Below are 21,241 nucleotides of genomic sequence, written 5' to 3' on the forward strand. Positions count from 1 at the left end.
CAAATTATGCAAAAAGGACTGAAAATGTTGGTGACTACGCCAGTGGTGCCACTGAGGAAAATCTCTTGTCAAATAATACCAATCCCTTGTAAACGAAACTGTTTTGAAAAGGGTTACTTTTGATTTGCTTCCTGGTGTTGACACAATTCTTTTTTTAAAAAGGGCTTGAATTTATCACAAGTTTCCATTTTGGCACATGGGAAACAGCTTAATTTTCCAGCTCTAGCAAGGCTTTCTTTTAAAGCTAATATTAAACAGAAATCAGAAATGTAAAGCATTCAGGCAGTAAGCGACATATTTAGAAATCACTGAGCTTGGATGCTTTGATTTCCCCGACCCACTCTGACCTCCCCGCTGCCTCGGTGACCGAAATGGCATTTTTTGGTGGCTGTCCCTGATTTCGTTTGGGAAAATCACCCCAACCTCCCCAATGCGTGGCAGACCAGGCTAATGGCTTCCCAGACAGCTCTAGCAGCCAGGACTTGGCACGGGGCTTTGAAGCAGACGGCCATCAGCCCCCACTCTCACCTTTCCTTCCTTCCTTCCTTAACACCCCACTGCCCCCAAGTATTTCACTGTGCTACAGCACTGCAAAAGGGTAGACATAGTTTGTTAAAGAGGGAATGATGCGTCTGCAAGAGGCTAAGCTAGAGGCTTGCTGGCATGGGAGGAGGCCATGCTGCACCTCCCCTCCACTCACGCCTCCCAGCCCCTGGCACATGGCCGTCCCTTTAGGCCAAGCCCTGGCATCGTTAACACACCAGTAAAACAGCCGGGGCCCCTCCATCTCCCCGTCGCCCTGTGCGCTGCTGAAACAGGCCTCTCCCTGCACTCCACGGGGAAAACAAATGGATTTGCAGTACTGTAAATAGGAACAACTTCACTTCCATCTCCTCCGCTCCAAATTTTTCCATCCGAAAGCCCATATGGCTCAACTTTTAATTATTTTGGCTAATGCTGTATGTAGTAATTCTGTGGTGAATGCTTAAGTGTTTCATTTCTGGTTTCCAGGGCAACATTACATCAGATTGCAGACAGCTGGCTCCAACAGCCTTAAACCATAACAAATTGGCCAAGCCAAGGCACAAAAATCGCGCTGGCTTTAAAGAGAGAGCGCAGGGTTCGGCCGGGCTGCCGGGGAGCCGGCGAAGCCTGCGGGGCCCCCTTGGCGGGGCTGGCCGGGCGGAGACGCCTTTCCCCACGCTGCTTGGAGCAAGTGCATCCCCGACATCTGCGATGCTCTCACGGTGCGGAAACCCGCCAGCTTGGAGAGCGCGGCTGCACAACCGCGCGAAGGACTACAGGGAAACAGGGACTAAATTAACAGCATCTGGAAATACTGAGGACTGCATGCAGAGGACTGCAGCCACCACGTACCACATGGATGGAAAACTGTGGAGAGGCCAACGGCCCATCCCCACCACCCAGCTCTTCGCCGCTAACAAATGTGGCCACAAACCTGGGAAGATGCACTCAACTCCAGGATAGATCAATTCCTTTTGCCACCCCTGGAGTCTCTTCCGCTTGGAATACTTTTCCTACTCACCCAGCTCTAAAGGCCACGCTTTGCATATCTCGTACGCAAAATCCAAGGAAAAAGCCTTATGTTCAGGAGCAAATAGGAACTTAGCCCACGTAGTTTGGTATGCAAGGACCTCTCTGTAGTTCTGCTCCCAGTGCCCTCTTTGCTTTCTCTCCCACTTTTCTCACGCAGCCTCTTTGCTGCTCCCTGCTCTAGAGGCAAGGCACACGCCTTGCTCCGTTGCTCTCTAACATCCAGCCTATTACACACGCCATAGAAATAACAATCTTAACCTCCCCCTCTGAATTAGTGCTTCTCTCACACACACACACACACACACACACACACGCACAGAAAAACTAACATTTATTGGGTACTTAGAATTAATCGGCAGAATGTAAACCAGAAGTAAGTAGCTAGCTTTCGGCGGGACAATGTTTGGAAACACTTTACAGTTATAGCAGCAGCCCTTAAAAAAACACAAGATAGGCAAACCCTGCTAGCCAGGTCCTCATAAAAATGTTTAAGAAACACTAGGACAATACCCAGTTAAAGCTATCGTAACTGATTAATCTTTTTCAGCTCCATAAACAAAAACATGTGTGACTCCTACATGGGCTGTGTGAAGCCCACTTAGAGAGATGTTAAAATTTTACAATTCACCTTATTGCTCAGTAATAGTTCAGCCCCAAACCGAAATCTCTAGGAAACCTTCCACTTAAGAAACAAGGAAATCTCATAACATCTGCTTAAGCCCAAGCTGTAATTATTTTTGGGTAACAGACAATTCTTGTTTAGCAAAGGGGGGGCTAAAAAAACCCACACCACATTCAGACTCGTGGGCACATCACATCACACCCCCCAGCCCTGGCTAGCTCTGTTCAGAACAACGAGTTCTATAGGGAGTGCAGAGATTTTGCTGTTCGCTTCAGGAGACGTGGCTACACGTGTCCTTTCTTCTGTCTAACAGGCTTTACATCCGCCAAAGAAAACAACCATTCTAACTTTTAAAAAATTTTTATTAAAGATGCCTGGAAAAAGTCAGAGACAGGAAAATAGAACAGAAAATAACTTAAAAGCCCAAGGAAAGGAAGGGAAGAACTGAGAAAAACTATGCATGCTGTGCTGTGCCTAAGAATAACCACAAAAGCCTTTTCTCTTTCTCCCTCTCCGAAACAGGAGGCACATCCTCTCCACATCACGCTACATGCTCAGTGACTTACCAGCTTCGGCATTTATAGGCCTAAAGCTCAGTTTCGAGTAATTTCCCCTGAGTCCTCAACTGCTGTCAGCTTCGTAACCCTAAAATTTAGGAGCAGACCCTTCTTCTGAAGTATTGTATTCGCTCCGAATCCTGCGCACAAAATGCCTCTTCTCTGGAGTTACATTATCAGACACCAAACTGGCTCCGATTCCAGCGCTGAATATGTAAAGAAGAAAAAAGCGTGATGCTGGACTCAATTAGCTGTTTTCTGCTCACTGATTGATTCCCCCAGTTACTCGCTAGCTGCATAACTTGCAAGAAAGGCATAAGTCATCAGCTCTAAGCAAATCTTCTATTCACCACAAGGAAAAAAGGGAGTGTTGTACATGGCAAACAATCCCTGTTTTCACTGACGAAGGCTTGCTGACCTCTTGCTGGCCTCCAGTTCCTTAATTACTGTCTATGGAATTTCAGTGAAAGAAAAAAAATACAGAGAATCTCTGCAAAGCCAGGACGAAGACTGACCCTCAAACACGACTGCTAGAGTGGAGGCTGTGTCTATCCGAAATATAACTTAAGCCCTTTACCAGGCTCTTTCTATTTTCACTTTTTAACTCTCCTGACAACCCCCCCCCCCGCCCAGCCCCGAGATTTTCCCTTTATAAAGGGCTAATTTGCCAGAAAAATAAACCTTGCTTAAGTGTTTTTAAAATCAGTAAACTTAGATACTTCCCCCCCCCGCTTGGTTTCAGTGCTATAAAAAAAAGCATCCCTACACACTGGAAAGGCAAACGAAGTTTAATTCAGAAATCTCAGACTGGTCTAGAATTATGAAGCACTGTAGCCATGTGACTTCAACTTCTCCTCCTAGGCTGGGCTCAGACCTCTCTTTCTAACAAACAGACCCCCAAGATGCTCAAATAAATTGATATTCTTCTTATAGTGAACCACAGCTAATCCCAAACCTTGGGGCAAGCCCAGAATTTGGACAATTCTTCTCAGAGCGCAAGAAAACATGGACCAAAACCTCTACTAATTAGGAGCACTGCTGCCCAGTGGTGGAAAGCTGTAGCAAGGATACCACAACAGCACCCTCTTTAAACCAAGAAAACGTTCCTGTTACCTGGGCCCACTGTCAACAGCCCGTTAATCTGGATTCACCACAGATCAATCACACAGTGGAATCACAAGGGGACTGAATATCCGCTTCCTTTGATGACTGGCTGATTTTAATGAGCCACCTTGCCAAATATATTTTCCCCAATTTTCTCTCCCTTTGTACTACCGACCGTACACAGCTACAGCTTTTCTACTCCCCAGAGGTCATGTAAACTAGATTTACCAGCATTTTGCAACTGTGTTCTTCCCCTTGAATTACTTCAGTCCCAAAACTCTGATGTAAAACCCTACGGGAAATTCTAAGCTTCAGATAGAACCAGCCAGTGTTCTCCAATTTCAGTAAGGCAGACTCACATCAAGTGAAACATGACAGTGACTTCCTTGAAATGTATCCCAGACTCCCTTAGAAGTTCATGGCCATGAGTGAAACTGATCTAAGTTTGGGGCTTTGCAACTTGAGTTTTCAAGGTTTTGGGTTTCATTAAGAAAGTTTTGCCAACCTCAAATCCTTGCAGAGGCTGTTTGTAGAAACCTGTGTGAAGCCCAGTTGTGACAATGTGCAGCATTACAAACAACGGCCTCCAAAATTTTAAAGAAAATTAACAGAGGTCATAAATGGCTTTGCTACCTCACATAAATAACTGCAAGAACATGAATTGCAAAGGCTGTGGAACTCTAAAATGTGCAGCATTAGTGTCAGGCCCCTCCTCCTCCTCCCCCCAGCCCCCAGGTAAACTGCAGGAAACTCTAATCCCACGTCTGGTTTTGGTCTGTGATTACTTACAAGAAAATCAAAGGAGCATCCAATAGCTACTTTGGTGAAAGATATATTACACATTAGCTGGTGACGACACCACTTGCTGAAATTAGTGGGAAATTTTTGTCATAAGTAACGAGAACACAAAAATTTAATTCTCCCAGGAGGTCTGTCTTGATACTAGAATAGCTGCTAAGGCAAATTCCTAGATATTAACTGTTTCCATCTTTTAGTTAAATAATTTTGAGAAGGACACTGCTGATGTTTGCATCTGCAAGCCAGACACATTTCTGCATGGCAAAGCGTTTCTCACACTGATTAGAATAATTAATTTTAATGACATTATAACTGTACTCGTATATCACTCATCATAGGTATATGTAGCAGATTGAAGCTCTGCATTACTTTATCCCTTATCTGTTGGAATGCATCATTCCTTTCCCATTCTCCTGCAGATTCCTCTATACATGGCAGAGAGAATCTCTAACAAGGCGCTCTCAACTGCATCTTGTGTTTTGGCAAGGCTGAGAGGGCCTGGAGAGAATCCCTATCCCTTGGTGAAGGCTGTACTATCAATGAATGAAGTACATCAGAGGTGCAAGGAACCAACCCCTCCACAATTCAGAGAACCAAGGGTGGGACAGCAATGCATGAAAACCAAGGAAATTTGTACTAGAAGAAAAAAGTAAAGAGAGAATATGACAACCCTTTAGTGAAGGGTGTAGTAATTTAAATTACATTCTTATGGTATTTTCAAACAATCAAATTATTAATGTTACTGAGCGATAACTAATCATTGTGAGGAAGGAATCACCAGCAGCGGGGAGGGGGGGAGAGCAAATGGTAACCGACAGGAGTGCAATTAAATTTTTCTGCTGTACCACAAGGACAGATTATTCAGCCTGGGTCTGCCAAATAGGGCAGTGAAACACATGGCTTCTGAGATTCCTAATTCTTGAACTGAGCAAGGCTTTGTTCCAATTTAATAGGCTTGGTCTCAGAAAAGTTGGGGGTAGGGAAAGCACATTACGGATTACAGCATCTCCTGCTGGCGGATGCATGCAGGGAGAAGTCATAGGAAAAAGCTGCTAGCACTGTCCCCCGCCCTCTAGGTACTAAGCAGAGAAATTAGGCAGCTGCCCAAGGGCAAAAAGGTATGAAAAAGCCAAGTATTGTTAATGAATATTAAATTAATTTGCCTTCCCACCTCCCACCCTCCCTAAATACGTGGCCAAACACTCTGTGGTAAAGTAAGGCAACAGGGCTTGTCTGAACACAGACAAAACAGCAGTGGTTACGACTGCGCTGAGTTACAGTCACTGCCTGCGCGTTACTGTAAGCTCTCTTCTCTGAGTCATGATAGCAGGAAGATTTTTCTCAGAGACCTTACGACAGCCTAATTACATCCAGTCTTCCCATCCACAGGAGCCACTCCTGCAGGCAGCGAGCAGGATGCTTACTGGGGCTACATCAGTGCCAGCTGCTCCCTACAATCCTGCGGCAACAATGTTTAGTGTCCCTAGGGACACATACCTAGACAAGTTGTATCTGATGGCAGCAGGGGCAGGTCTCGTATGATAAGTAATACTTAAAGAAGTGACAGAGTTTTATTCCTAAATACATGTGTTTCTCCTGCAAATTCTAATGCATTCTGGAAAATTTTAGGTGAAAAAGCTCCTTACAGCATTCTATAAACCCAAATATAAACACATTGATGGGTTCTCACTCTGCTATCATCACTCCACAGCCCCTGACCTTATTTAAAACCTTGTGTTGTGTCCTGGGAACTGTAATGACAATTTGTGTTTCTCTCATGAAAGTCTTTGTATTACTATACCCATGGGAAACCCCGCTTTTGTGCATGGACAGAGAGGGGGTAAAGATCGTAACAAAATATGCTGCAATTCTTTTGCTACAAGCTTTTACCAAGTGATGCTGGACACCACCCCTGAGATCAGTGGAAAAGGAGGGCAGCCAGTGCCTCCCAGGACAAGTCCCTGTGGTAGGCACACAGCGTGGGAATTTAGCACTATCATTTTGAAGCCATGTCCTATTATTGGCTCCATCTTCATCATAATTGTTACTAAGCACTGACAGTATTACAGGAACTCAGACAGTAATAATAAACATACAATCCAATGAGATGAGGGACATCAGTGCCTTTCAGGAAATCTTAATAGAAATTGGGTCACTAGGCTCTTCAGAGCAAAAATGAAAGCTCTTCATTCATTCACAGCCATGCTCAGCATCAGCTCCCCTCTTGTTACCTCAAAGACCATGCAGGGCCTGGAGATGGCAACAAGCTCTCCAAGAACTGTAACACAGAAAGAACCTTTCCCACCCTAAAGGGTGGAAAAAAACACCAACCTCAAAACCTTAGAAAAACTGGAAAGTCCTGTGATAACAGCAAAACTGGGGCTAAAATGCTGCATAGCTTTCAGAATGCTCAAAGTATCCATGTTGCTTCAGCTTAAACACTACTATTTAAAGTAAAATAACCCCTAGCCTCCCAATGATAGCCAATGCTGGCTCACAATAGGCATCAACTTTAAGCTTAGGTCTAATAAGTGACACTGACTACACCAAAATAAGGGCTTTTTTCCTGTTTTCTAGAACAGTCCTGCAGTATGAGCAATAATGATCCTAAATGGTTAAATATTTTAAGAATCCACACATAATATGACTAAAAGTCCATCTTAAAATTGTTGCATTTAGAAATCCACATCCACAATCTGAATCACTGAAATACAGTATAACTCTGATCCTCTTGGATCCCTTCCAACTCAGTATATTCTATGATTCCATGAGGACTCAGATGTTCTCTTGAGGCAACTGGTGCTCCAGAAGTTATACTGTAATTATTTATTTTCTTCCTATTCTTCACCCTTTCCAAACAACACAGTGATGACTGTCATGAGTCAGAGATCATTCTACCCAGACTTTGTCTTTTGGCAGTCAGCTTTATGCTGTAGGTGATAGAATCCCAATTCAACAGCTTCAGCATCTCTTGGGTTGAAATGAGTATGACCCAAAGTCCATTCCCACCTGCTATTCTGGCTTTGACAAGGGTAGTGGACACAAACCCACTACTGCACACGCCCTTTGGACTTCTATTCCTGCTTAACGACTTGGTAAAGGAAAACATCCTCAGGAAATACTACAAAGAACAGGAACAAGAACAGATTATCTCACTCCAGCTAGAGCTGTCGCTATGCGGACTCAATTCGCTGCTGCCTGTTATGAAGGGGATCAATAGAAGACAGAAAGGAGCACGGATGCAAGGGAGAATTTTCCCCAGCATCGGCCTCACTGCAGATGCAGATGTGCACAGCACACCTACAGGTCTGCACAACCGCTGCCACTCTGCCCTGCGAAAGCAAAGGGGGGGGCAGTTTCCTACCAGTCACAGTACCATGTTGACAATCCCAGGTAAGGAGGGCTTGGGAGGGCACGAAGGTAGAAGAGCCCAGCGGGCCTGCCGCCACCCACCCGCAGGCCTTACTGTTGGAGGGAGATGCCGGTTTTGTTCTCCCCGCTCATAAACTTTATGGCCTCTCTCCTGAGGCTGCTAAGGCCACACGTGACAGGTGGGGAGCTCTCAGGGGAACGCGTCACAGCTCACTGCGGCACCCTTCAAACGAAGGCCAGCTACACTACCTGGAAGCTTGAGTTAATGAGCCCTGGGCGGCTGACCGTTACCCGCTGATCAAAACCGAAACACAGAAGCCCGATGAGACCAACAGAACAGTTTAGTCCAGGGCTAATTACAACTTCATTTAACTTGCATCCACAGAAACTGTCAGTGAAGTTAATTAGCGGTTTGCTTCAGTGGCTGCACACGTATGATACGCATGTCTCTCACAACCTCCCTCCTGCTTCTCTCCTTTCCCCCACTCATGTATCAAACCTGGCAACTGGTACCAATTAGCAGTCTTTCAGCAGAGGGCACATGAAAGGATTTATACTGTTTTGTCCTAATACTGGTTCTCCAAGCTGGGCTGGACCAGTATCAGCAGGGCTCTGGGCGCGAGGCAGCCCTATTTGAGATGAACTAAGAATTTCAGCCCCCAAAAGTTATCAAATGAGCTTCTTTCTTTAAGAAGCATAAAAAGCACCTCAGTGTAAAGAAAGAACACGATACAATTTTTAAGTCCTCTCTTTCCCTGGAGTTTCTGACTCCTGAGGACAAACAGGCCCTTATCTAAAACCCAAGAAGGGATCCATTTGTAATCTGCACCTGCCCTACATCCCAATACTTGGCACAAAGCAATGAAAGCTTGTCTAGCATTACTGTGAGCAGCCTTCATTCCAACAAAGATGAAACATAAATATTCAGGAAAAAAAAATTGTTAAAAAAAAATGAGGCGTTTTACACTTTGGATTCATCTGACTAAAAAGAGAACCAGTTTCAACTGCATTCCCACATTAACAAATAAATAACATGCATACTTTGTTGGAAACAAATGGACCACAATAGTGAGACCGAAAGTTACAAACTGCTCTCAAGTGGCAGAGGCCCAAGTCACCTAGTGATTTGGCAAGGCCTTTGTTTGTTTGTTTCTTAAGAGCAAACAAACAGGACATACAATTAACAGCACAGCAGTGACATCAGGCTGCCTCCCTTCGGATGCTGAGATGATGACCCTTTGATCCTTTGTGGTTCATATTTAGGGTTTAGTTTTATAAGGGTATGAAATTAAAGTTTCCATCTCTTGGTACAGTAATTTATAAGAGGCGGAGCTGGGAAAAAAAAAATCCTTAAATCAATCTTTTAAATTAATTAAGGATCAACAGCACTGATGTTAGTCATAAACACATGATAGTTATACAAGTTCAGTTAAAAAAAACCCCAAAACCCACGAAGTATTTTTTTCCTAAAAAAGGAGAACAACAACAACTAATGATATTTGCCATTTAGATGTTATTTTATAGGTGGCTGCTCTTATGCTGTGGGAGGAGGTGACTTGAAAGCCACAGAGTATTTAAACCCTTAGAAGAGTCCAGAGATTCTGCCTTCAGTTTTACATTTGTTGATTGCTTAGATATTTTTCCCCCTGAAATGCAGTAATTGGGCAAAACTAGATCATGATTCCCAATGAAAAACTAATGAACCATCATCCCAAGTCCTCCAAACTACCAGGGCTCTCTGCCTGCAAAGATAAATGAGAACAAAAAGAAAAAACCGAGGCCGTTATACTAGTGTCATCTTGGTATCTCTTAAACTCTCAAGGTTACCAAACAAATGTAGAGTAAGTAAACTAAAAATTATTATTTTCCTAAATTCCCTCAATCTGCAAGTATCCTGCAATTCACTTTTATCATTTGTGTGTAAAAATTGTTTACAAAATGATGAAGTATGAGCACCATGTTCCATTAAAAACTGCCTAGTAACAATTTGGCAATGAGATTGGAAAAAAAAAATGCCAACAGAACCAGAAAAGCCATTGCCCAGGGAGTTTTAATTCAAACCAGAAACTTCAATTTCAGTGACTCACATTTTCAATTATTTTCTGAGGTTAGAAGGCAGTGGGCTATTTAACAGAATGTTTATAATATATGGAAAACCATCTTTGCCTCATGGTCTCTATAAAATAAGTTGAGATTCCAAATTTGCAGAGTATGTATCACACAAACAGCCAACCATTTGGCAAAGAAAGGGCTTGAAAACAGAATAATCTTTGCACTCCTCAAAAGCTGGTTGTTTTAGATTAATAGAGATGTCCTTTGGCAAAACAGTGGGTGAACACACCCTATCTCTAGACATATCTGATGCTTTGTACTGTTTGTTTTTCCCTCTTGCGTGTCAATTACAGCCCAAAGTCTTTCATCACAGTTAACTCTAGTTTCTTTATTGTCCACAAAAGAAGAAGCCAAGCTGACTTTCGTTCTAACATGAAGTTTCATTTCTGCAGAAGATCTGATTTTCCTTGAAGGCAAGCAGTTTCACAGCGTCTGTGAAATGTAACCAGGATTAAAATTGTGAGGGCAAAGATCTTGAGAAGTATCTACAATGATGGAATGGAAATGTCTCATCAAAGTTTGCAGGAAGATGGTTCAAATCCTACCAGAACAGTAGAGAGAGGCCACACAGCTCTTGACTCAAAGTACAGAGATGGCTTAGGAAAATAACTGGAGAGAAAATATGCCAAGTCTTTCTAAATACTGAGTCATGTTCAGCCCTCAGAGGTATACACAGCTTTCAGTAACTTTAACACAAGCATTAACTACTATCAGAAGTTCTGAGAAACTCAGTATCCTGAGATTTGACCACAGTAAATGAGAGTTTTGAGGCTTTTATGCTATAGGTACCTGAGTCCAAAAGCCTTAAGAGAAGAAAGTTCAGGCTATAAATGCTAATGAGGAAAACACGAAGACATCTTTCGTCCAACTAAGAAAAACAAAAAAGAATCTGGCTAAAAAAACCCAACCCACCACAGTGCAGAAGTGTCAGAATCCTTCCTTTGCTATTCTTTACACATTTCTGATATATCAGAACAGAGTATAAGACACCATCATCCCCCCCTCTGGTCTCATCTTATAAAAGACAGGCATTTTTTTAAATACAAACAAGAAAATATCTTTCTCCTCAAAATATTTTAAACATCTCATAAAATGACATAGCATTCCTCTCTTCATTTAGGGAGGAGAAGCTAACTGCTGCAGTTAGCAGGAAATTCCATCAACAATGAAACAAATAAATCAATCAATGGTCTCAAAAGCCTATGACTCAATTATATGGGTTACAAAGAGCTTGGATTTGACAGACGAATGTGTTCTTCTCTAAGATTTATCTGTGAACTTTCAATTAGAGAAATGAAGTGGAATAAACTACTCAGTGAAAATGAAGATATTTGGAAGGAAAAATTAATTAATTCGGTATGGCATGACACAAAGGCTGTCTGGTGCCCATAAAAACAACAGAAGCTACACAGGTCAGAAGTAAAAACAAGGGAGGAAAGCTGCCTTATTGCTTATGCATCTGGCAAAAGCTGCAAACTCTCTCTACTGAGAGTTAACAAATACAGATATAGAACTGTTTGAAAATAGGAGACAGATAGGACAACCAGACCTTCAACTAAGGGATCTAGCATCAACAAGGACTGGGGAAGGTCTGTGAAACTGCTGATTCAGGGTAAACAAGAAGTAGACTGAAACAGTCCCCTCTAAACTATGTGAAAGACATTTTCTGTGCATTTTGTAACACAGGGAGTTTTGCCTGGGATAATTTGTGATTGTAATCCTCAGTAACAAAGGGCCAGATTAAAAAACAAGAAAGAAAGAAAAAAGAGGTTATACCACAATAACAGACCTTGTTTAAAAATCCATGTTAAAGACCGCAAGACCTTAAAGATGTTAAGAACACAAGTCGCAAACTCAAATGACACATTTGCTCTTAAGGAAATCATCAAGTAAATCAGGATATTTCTGTACTGCAATAAAGGAACTGAAATATCAAATAATCCTGGGGAGCTACATCAGAATGGCAGGTACTTACATTACAATTGGAAGACCCATCAAAGGTCGAGTAAGAACCATCAGGCCATTCTGTAGCATCTACAGTGCTCGATTGCCTGTGTTGGGCTTCATACTCTTTCAGCTGAAATTTGAAGAGACAGAGAGAATGTTTTCCAGTGAGAAGAAGCTACCAATCTTCATTAAAACAGCAAGAGTTAATGAATGTCTTTTCAGATTTTCATTCCCCCATATCATTGTGGAACTGGGACAAATCAGAACTTTCGCACTGTATGTCTCGCTTGTTCAAAATAAATCGATTTGCTTTAGAATCAGAAGTTTTAATGATGAGTTTTGTTTATTTTTTTAAAGAAGTGATCTGTAAACACTAAAATTTGATTGTCTTTGGTAAAATGTAAGCTATACATCCCCGTCTCAGAAGCACAGTTTCTTCTGGACAGATTAAATCACAACAGCCTGCCAATTTCCTTCATGAAGAAGATGATCTGCAGTAAAGACAATGAGTTATCTTTTATCATTTTAAAACTAAAGATGATCGTTCCTGTTTTCCAATCAGAGGTTTAAGACATAAACCCAAATCTACTGGAGTCAAACTGTTGAGAGGATCATCAAGAGCTGGTGAGATATAAAAAAAAGTTGCTGCTCGTAGCTTAGACCACTAGAGGGAAACAGTATGAGTACATGTATTAACCACACAGATTAGCACAACAACACCCCCCTCCCCAATTTTTTAACAGAGAAATAAAAGAATTCCCAATATTACTATCTGTTAATTATTAAATTTTTGTACTTTTGTCATAATGATTCCTAGCAAAGCAATATTTCCTCTAAACAATAACATAACTTTATATTGTAGGATAATCTATTTCAGGATGTACTATAGATGTATCAGTACACAGAGGTTTATCTGAGTGTCAATTCATGATCAAAAATCCTCTTCCCTGCAGCTCTAATGGACAGAAAACCCTGTGCTTCATCACAGGATTTTGCACAAGGGTACAAAATCAAAAGTGATGTGGAAACTTTACAACTGACCTTTTCACTCCAGAGCAACTCAGCCCTCAGCCCTATTGCTGCACAAATACAGTTCACATCAGTTATTTTTCTTGTGATTTATTAACATTTTGATTTTTCTAAAGAAACACTTGCAACAGCCACTGTACTTATCAAAAAATACACCTGTGTTCATTTTAACATCAAATGCCAAAACCAACCAAATGTGTTTTCTTGAAGGCTATTAAAACAAAACTCCACCTTTTTGGTTAAAAAACAAGCAGGAGAAATTTCAGCTTAAGCGCTAGTTATTTTTAAAAAGATTTAACTGCTGAAAATGGAAACCTTCAATCAGACTGCCCTTCAAACGTTAGCAGCAGCAACACAGCAAGAAATACATGTGTTCTGAAATGAGTGAGGCAAGATCAGCAGAACTTGAAGCATTCATTTTAGTATTTAAAGAAACCAATGAGCATGCATGATAAATAAGGGCTAGTAGGATTCATCTTCCTTACCTTCAGACAGCTGCAATGAAAATGTCTACACTTCAAGGTTTTGCCTGCTTGGCACCCTTTATTGCCAATAGAGAGAAGCAAATGCTTTTAGGATTTGCTAATTTGCCATACATTAAACATCACTTATTTTTGGTTGAGCTAAATCTCACTTTTTCTCATAAACAAAGGAATTGGTATCTAATTTATACTTCCTAGTGCAACGGGGCAAACAGGCAAGCTTCCTCCACTTTTCCTGTGTTTTCTGAGCAAATGAAAACTCTGTACTGGTATATCCTATGTGTTGTTAAAGCACATCTACCAGTAAAGTGAAGTGTGAACATTTCCTTACCCTAGCAAGTGCTTCCTCAATGGTGATCATCTTCTCTTTGACCATCATCATCAGCTGGATCCGCTCCTCATCACTCATCGTAATCTCACTGGCCACGTACCCTACATCTTCTCCTGCAGGACAAAGCAGAAAGACAATAAGCATGTGTCATGCACAGACAGGGTTTACTGAAACTGGATTTTACCCAGTCCTCTCAAATTGGGTTGCCATATGGATTTGGCTGCCCAGAAACAGACCTTCCCTGCAGCAGTCTCAAAGTATCACTTCAAAGAATTGAATGTTTTAGAAGTTGGAAAAGGAAGCAATTTAGGCCTAGAAAACTAAGCCTACTCTGACACTGAAAGCAGAAGAAGATGACAAGGAGAAATAAAACGTGACCGTCGTTAGGCAGCTACTGACAAGACTCATAAGAGGAAGTGCTAATGCCAGGAAAGTCCTGCACACAGCCGTGAGGAATACTGTAGTCAGCTGCTGGAGCGGATGGGAAGCCCTTCCAGGAATGGTGTGCTGGGCTCCCACAGCTGTGGACTGATCACATCCCCTGATCTTCCCAGGCTACCTAGTCAGCCACTGAGCTGGAATGTGGTGCTGGATGTACTGAGGCCCTCAACTTCAGGACCTCTCTTTGGGATGAGCTTGGTATATCAGCACGGACAGTTAGAACTTGCTTTGAGACCCAGCAAAGACCCATGCTTAGCTGAGAATGTAAGTGTGACTCTTTTCAACCTCCTAAGTGGGCTCATGCCCTCTTGCACAATCCATAATGACGTAGGGAAGCATCTGTTTGCAACAGAAGGATCAAACGGATACACATGGGTATACTGTAGGAAGAGAAATACTTATAGCAGTGCACAGCTGCATTTTTTGAGAAGAACTGGAGAAAGACACCTGACAGTTCAAGTGGAAACAATCCTACGTTTGCACTCGTCACCAGATGCACTTTTATTGCTTCTTGCAGTGTCTTTTCCAATGATGATTTACTTTAGGATTCAAGCCTACAATAAACAGGTGAAAGCAGCCATATGCCAAAGAAAAGAGAGACACCTTTCTGATTAAAACAGATCAGCCTTCCTCTCATCAAGTCAGATTTGGGGAAAAAAAACCCGAATTCCTCATTTACAGTTATTACTTATAAATTGATATTAACCACATCACTTTGTGCACATGCATTCACTGGCAGCCGGGTCGGAAGACGTCCCAGCATCATGCAGGTGCCGTCTCACAGAATACGACTCGTCTTGAGATCTCTTGTCACGATGAGCCAAACCTGTGATACTTCCAGATCCAAAGACCCCCAATTGCCACACAGTTGCAAATGAATTTTACTCCTTTGTGATGCTGGCTTCTATTTAATATGGACAGGTTGTGTGTCCTTAAAAAGAGATTTACCTTTTGAAGTCTGCCTCATTAATCCTTTTTGGTTCTTTCGGAAATTCTGCCAGAAAAACTTATTTTTCTTTTTCCAGTCTGCTTTCCCTAAAAGAAAATGGGGAGGGAGGATGAGGGGAAAGGGGAAAAAGAATTTCAGAAAGAAACATTAGTTAGTAAATGCTAGAGAAGTTTTCAGACATTCTATGTCAAAACCAAGAATGATAAAATATTTCTGGTTTTCTTGGTTTATTCTTTACTAGAACAATGCTGATGTCGCCATTTCAGGGAAATGCACATTCTTTTATAATTGCCAATGTTATAGAACACTGAGATAAATCAGCGACTTACGTATTTTGTATTATAAACAGAAAATACTTTGCATTTGTTTTGATATCTGTTGAGCTGTTAATGTCAAGTCTGGATGTGTTTTTGAAGCATTTTGTTGCTTTATTCTCCTTAACTGAACCACAACCATGCAGCCTAAGCCACAACTCAGATAAGAATTTTTCCGATATGTGTGTGCACATCTATACAGAAAAGAAATACTTTGCACATATATATATATATATAAATGCACACACACATGTACATGTGTATACAGACACAGACACATGTATATATTGGCATGAGACATGTTGTAACACCATCAGCTACATCTGACTCCTGCTCTCTGTACGCCTGGCCTGTACAAGGCTGGGTCTCCATGTCCACTAAGACCAGATGTGTGTATGGCTTGAAGATCAAGAAGTAAATAATTTGTTCTAAAAAAGAATGGAATCTGGCTCAAGGTAGAGCATATAACTGTGTTCTGTTGCATTAACCAGGCCACATGCTACAAAGTTTATGCCATCTGCAAAGGAACATACTGTGTCTGATCTGGTAGAAATGGTACAGATATGGAGTTACTTCATCCTGGGGCTCTTGAAAAACTGAACACTGCTTATACTGTGTCATGAGTTTCGGCATGTGACTAAAGTATTTTAGATGTCTCCCTAGAAGCTCTAGAGCTGGGTTTACTGACTCTTTGAAACACAGCATTAAGTTCAGACTGTGTGGAAATCTCCCTAGAAAAAAAATTTTAAATTACACAAACAAAAAACCTCTCCCTATTTTTCTTTTCCTCTCCAATGAGCAATATAAAATTTGTCTAGAATTGTATCAGCTCAGCTAGTAAGTTCAGATGGCAATACAAACTAATTATATAGTAAGTTAAAAAAAAAAAGACAGACAATGGAAAACATATTTAAGAATGCAAAGTATTTCAGAAACAAAGGAAGAGACTCTGGCACAACATGAACAAAATTAACAGAAACCCCAGTTATTCACTGGTGGCAGTAATTCTCAGAATACAAACGGATAGGCTAACAGTGATCTAACATGTAGACATTTGAAATTTGAAATAACAAATCCAGAAATGCATATTTATCACACAATAATGCTGGTTGGACAGTCTCAGTGATCACTGAGACACTCAGCATTTAACTTTTAAAGCTGCTAAGGATCACCTGCCCCCACACCCCCCATATGCTGCTGACTTCTGCCTGCATTGTGTTTACTCAGCTCTTCACATACCAGCACAAGCTAAACTCAAGACATGTTTAAAAATTCCACAGGAGTATCAAATAAAATGAAATATACTGACCTACAGAGCCTTCTTCCGAGCTTGATTTATGAATGGAGAGCCTAGGACAAAAAAGAGGAATGGACTTATTGATGCAGGCTCCTCGCATTTCATGGGAGCTGTCTGATTACAGTAAATTATAGTTTCCAAACAGCGTATCATGAGCTGCTTTCTCTTCCTTTTTCTTCCCAACACAGTAAGTTGGAAACAAAAACTGAACCCACTATTCTGACCACAGTAACTGAGTTTCCCTCTTAAAAGTACCTCTTGTGACCAGCATAGAAAAATACATTCTGATAGAAACCCTACAGTTAAGGCAAAGGAATCTAGGGATCCCTCAGAAAAAACAATTTTTCACATAGTTTCCCCCGTTCCACTTGTAAACCAGTATCTTGGCTGCCTTAGAAACTCCAGCACTGGGATGTTGTGTTTGTTAGGCTGTGTAACAGTTTTCAGCCTGTTTGGTTTTTACCTGAAAACACTTTATTAATATGCGCTCATTAAACTTTCAGAAGCCACTGTGTGGAAGAGAGGAGTAGAGATTTTTTTGGAATGCAAGGTGAAGAAAGCTTGTCCAGACCCTCCGAAGCGCAACCACAGATCACTGGAGATTGCAGCTCCTTTCTCTCGGGTCCCTTCTGTGTGCTTTCCCACCAGTGTACCGTCCCTTCCTCAAAAGCTAGCTGGAGAGGATTCTTTTTAGAGAACACAGACTTTGCAAACAGCCCACTGAAATAGCAAGTAAATCTTTTGTTTTCGGCCTTTATGTTCGTTCACTGAGCTACTTTTCCTTAATGGATTCCAACTCTGTGCCAACGGTTCACTGTGGGATCTCTGATGAGACAACATCACCCCCCTCCATAGCCTTTCCCCCCACCCCCCGTCTGTATAAATGGAGCTAATAGAAATTACCCAATCTTGGGCAGCTCTTTGAAGCCCTCCTATGGGAATCGCTATGTAACCAAGCCGCGCCGCGCCAGCGCAATGACTTCTGCCAGCTTCAGCGGCTCCGCTGGAGGCCTCAAGCGCAAAGCGTCACTGCAGCGGCCTTGCCGAGAGCTGGGCCTCGCCACATGACAATGCCCTATTGTGCCACGGCTGCACCTCAGGCATGCAGAATGGAAACATGTGTACCCCAGCGAACCAAAATGACCTCAAGCCAAGCTGTTCTTAGTATGAAGCCATACATAACACACATGCCGTCCTCTAGTTGCGGTCCTGAGTGTCTGCACAGGCTCCTTGCTTCTTCCTCGACCTCCAGAAGAGGGCACTGAAGAGTTTTTGATAAATTCGGTAAACCACTCGAAGAGAAACTTCAGTTCAAGCCGGTTCAGAGTTTAGAAGATGTAAGCAATTACTGGCCGACGTTTTGTAAGCATGAAAAACACGTTCATCAATTTGCAGAGCCATCATTAAAGGGGAAATGAGACGGTATGAAGTTTCAGTTTGATTTAGTAATTCATACAGACAAGGAGGGTTTGGCACAGCAAAGCTCTGAAATACAACCTCCTTCAAGCTCAGGCTGATTAGAAATTTAATCCGGCACAAACTGCAAACCAACTGAAGCCACCAAATTTTAGATTTGCAGTGCAGCAGGTGGAGGGAGACATTTAGTGTTCTCCTTGCTGATAAAGTTTACCCTTGAAGTGGAACAGTTGATTCTATAGGGTTTTAATGCTATTTAGTTTTTAAGAAGCCTGAGTAGTAAAGATAGGATATATATTTACTATATATAGGATATATATAGTAAAAATACAAACCCTATACTTTCTGGGAAAAACTCCAGACAAGCCAGTGTCAAAGTTTAAAGACTGTCACCAGGGACATGATTTCATCCAGACACTTAAAGGTGAACTTGTCAACAAGTATTTTTCTAAATAAAGGTAAATCAGATTTTAAAGAGTACGTGGACTGTATATGGAGGAAAACAAGGAAAAAGAAAGACAAGTTCTGTTGGAATTAGACAGAATTAATCCACTGCGTGTTTTGCACTTGAGCACAGACCTTGCCCGTTAAACAGTTATTCCATTTATCTCAAATTAATTTAGCATCTGTGAAATGCATCAAATCACCATCCTACGTAAACGAAATCCATTAATGATCAGAACTTTGTCTCACTAGTGAAGTCAGCCTCAGAGTGGAGAGGCAGTCTCTCGTGCTTTTCAGCCTTCAAATCCATTTTAATCCTTTTCTTCTCTTGCACAGTTGCCAATGACGATGCAACTACATAGCAGGTGTAAAGGCAATGCTTGTGATGTGGACATCTGTTCACTGGGAATTAGTCACTGGCCTCCAAAGAAGGGGAAGAGCAGCAAGAGCAAACTTCTGACGTGCCTGAGCTAGAGGGGGTGAGGAAAAGAGTAGGATCCGCAGCAAGGAGACAACCTCTCATTTATAACCGATTTAAGAACTACACTGAATTTCATCAGAGGATGCACATTCCAATTATCACTTCATGCATTCCCTAAAGAGGAAATCTTCCATGCCTGGGCTGACCTTGAAAATGCTAACAGCTGGTCTGAAGAGATGGAAATGCCAACAAAACCTACCACATAGAGCCTGATAAGGCACTTGTGTTTTAGTTCCACCACACAACTCTGATGCTTAAAAATCCTCAGTGAAATCAATCAAGCGTTTTACTTCCTAGATGTCTGGTGAAAAATTCCAGAGTACCTCAGAGTCACTGTATGTTTGATTTGCCAATTATACTCCCTTACTCTGTTAAATCTGCAGCTCCTCTGTGAACGTGCACTGAAAGTGATTTGTGTTCTTCCATTCATAGACTGATAACTTGTACTGAAAGTTAATGATGCAGTGACACTTGGCAGAAGTTTCAGCACTGCGTGTCTGAAAGGGAGCCAAATACCATTACTCCACTGTGGAGGCCTTCATTTTTGTTGTGGTCTGATGTACAACTTCATTAGCAAGCTTTCACATGAAATGTACTCTGTCACAGCATATAACAGAAGAAATGTATGTATATATGTTCAGTCAGTAAGGAAGGAAGAAAGGTTAGTGGACAGAGGGAAGGAGTACTTCCTTATCAACACATCATCTCTGGAAGCGAGCTGCAGGAGGGGTCAAACTTTAATCCATTAATCTCACAAATTCAAACCCGTCTCTAGACTGATACTTTGGACCTCTTGGAGCCAAACTGCTGAAATAAACAAATGGGGGGTGGGGGGCGGGGGGGAAGGGAAAAAAAGGCAGGCCAAGAGATAATCTAAAAATGGAGCTACCTTCATAAGTGACCAAATATTACTGCCGAAGAGAGATGATGGGTTTCAACAGAGTGTGATCAGTGACACAGAATTTAAGTAGCAACAGCCAGAGTGCAGAACCTGGACTGGGAACTAGCTGATTAGAAAGAGTGGCTCAACAGAAAAGAATTTACATTCAATGCTAAAAGGTATAAGTTCACAAACAGGACTGACACATGTCTTTCAAACATTAGAGGTTCGCAAATGACAGATCACCTGGGGACACTGTTAATCGTAAAAGGCGTAGGGATGGGAAATTCTGATGACAGTACAAAGAATGAATATATAGGGGAATGGCTGTGCAACTGTCACTACTCATGCTCAAGAAGGATGAATTCAAACCAGAAGAGGTAAAGAGAAATGCTGTTAGAATAGCCAGGGAACTGGACAGCTTATCTTATGAGAGAAAGCCAGGAAAGGTTTGCCTGTTCAATCTGTCAAAACGGAAAGCTATGAGAAGATTAATTTACTGCCTATTAATACACCAGGCCCAGGAACAAGTAGACATAAGCTGGAAAGAAATTAGAAAAGTTACCATTTCCTAGCTATTTGGACAAAGTTCCAACCATAGGTAGAGAAAGGGAAAGCGGCTTTAAAACCTAACTGCTTTAAAGAGGGTTCTTGAAAGACAGAGACCAGACCAGACATTTTTTGACAACGAGGACTGCCTCTGGAGGGCACTTCTGGTTCTTCTTTTGCAGCTTGAGGGTTTTGTATAAACAATGGCAGAGCCAGGCATCCAAAACCCATCTTAGAATATGTTTTCCTAAAAGTGCTGCAGCAGGGATGACTTTGCTACCTCAGCAATGCCTCCCTTTCATTAATTAACCCTTGAATCCTGGAAGTAGGCTCTAAAACTTGCAAGTGCAAGGAAGAACCAATGCACACCCATGTGTCACAAGCAAATGAGACTGTATCTGATTATTAAGACAGATTTTAACTAGGCTGGATCAAGCTACTAGGCTACAGCTTTACAGCTTTCCCTGTAAACTCTGGACTGATTCTGATCTTGGACAGAAAAGCACCAGGGCTTATCTCGGCACACAGAGCGGGTTGATTTTACAAGAGACACAGTCAT

At 41.8% G+C, this 21,241-nt stretch overlaps 1 protein-coding gene across 2 annotated transcripts in view; it reads right to left on the reverse strand.

Moving 5' to 3' along the window:
* Nucleotides 1–21,241, reverse strand: part of SASH1 (SAM and SH3 domain containing 1) — a gene marked incomplete at both ends in the record, with an annotated part of 549,489 nt that overhangs the window by 31,237 nt on the left and 497,011 nt on the right. For both annotated transcript variants that reach the window (XM_084261985.1, XM_084261986.1), the window contains 4 exons: nucleotides 12,098–12,199; nucleotides 13,912–14,024; nucleotides 15,301–15,387; nucleotides 16,925–16,965. In XM_084261985.1, coding sequence (XP_084118111.1) covers nucleotides 12,098–12,199; nucleotides 13,912–14,024; nucleotides 15,301–15,387; nucleotides 16,925–16,965 — 343 coding nt within the window. The remainder of the gene's footprint in view (nucleotides 1–12,097; nucleotides 12,200–13,911; nucleotides 14,025–15,300; nucleotides 15,388–16,924; nucleotides 16,966–21,241) is intronic.

The sequence above is a fragment of the Gallinula chloropus genome (assembly GCF_964237585.1).
Source record: "Gallinula chloropus genome assembly, chromosome: 3".
Lineage (NCBI taxonomy): Eukaryota > Metazoa > Chordata > Aves > Gruiformes > Rallidae > Gallinula > Gallinula chloropus.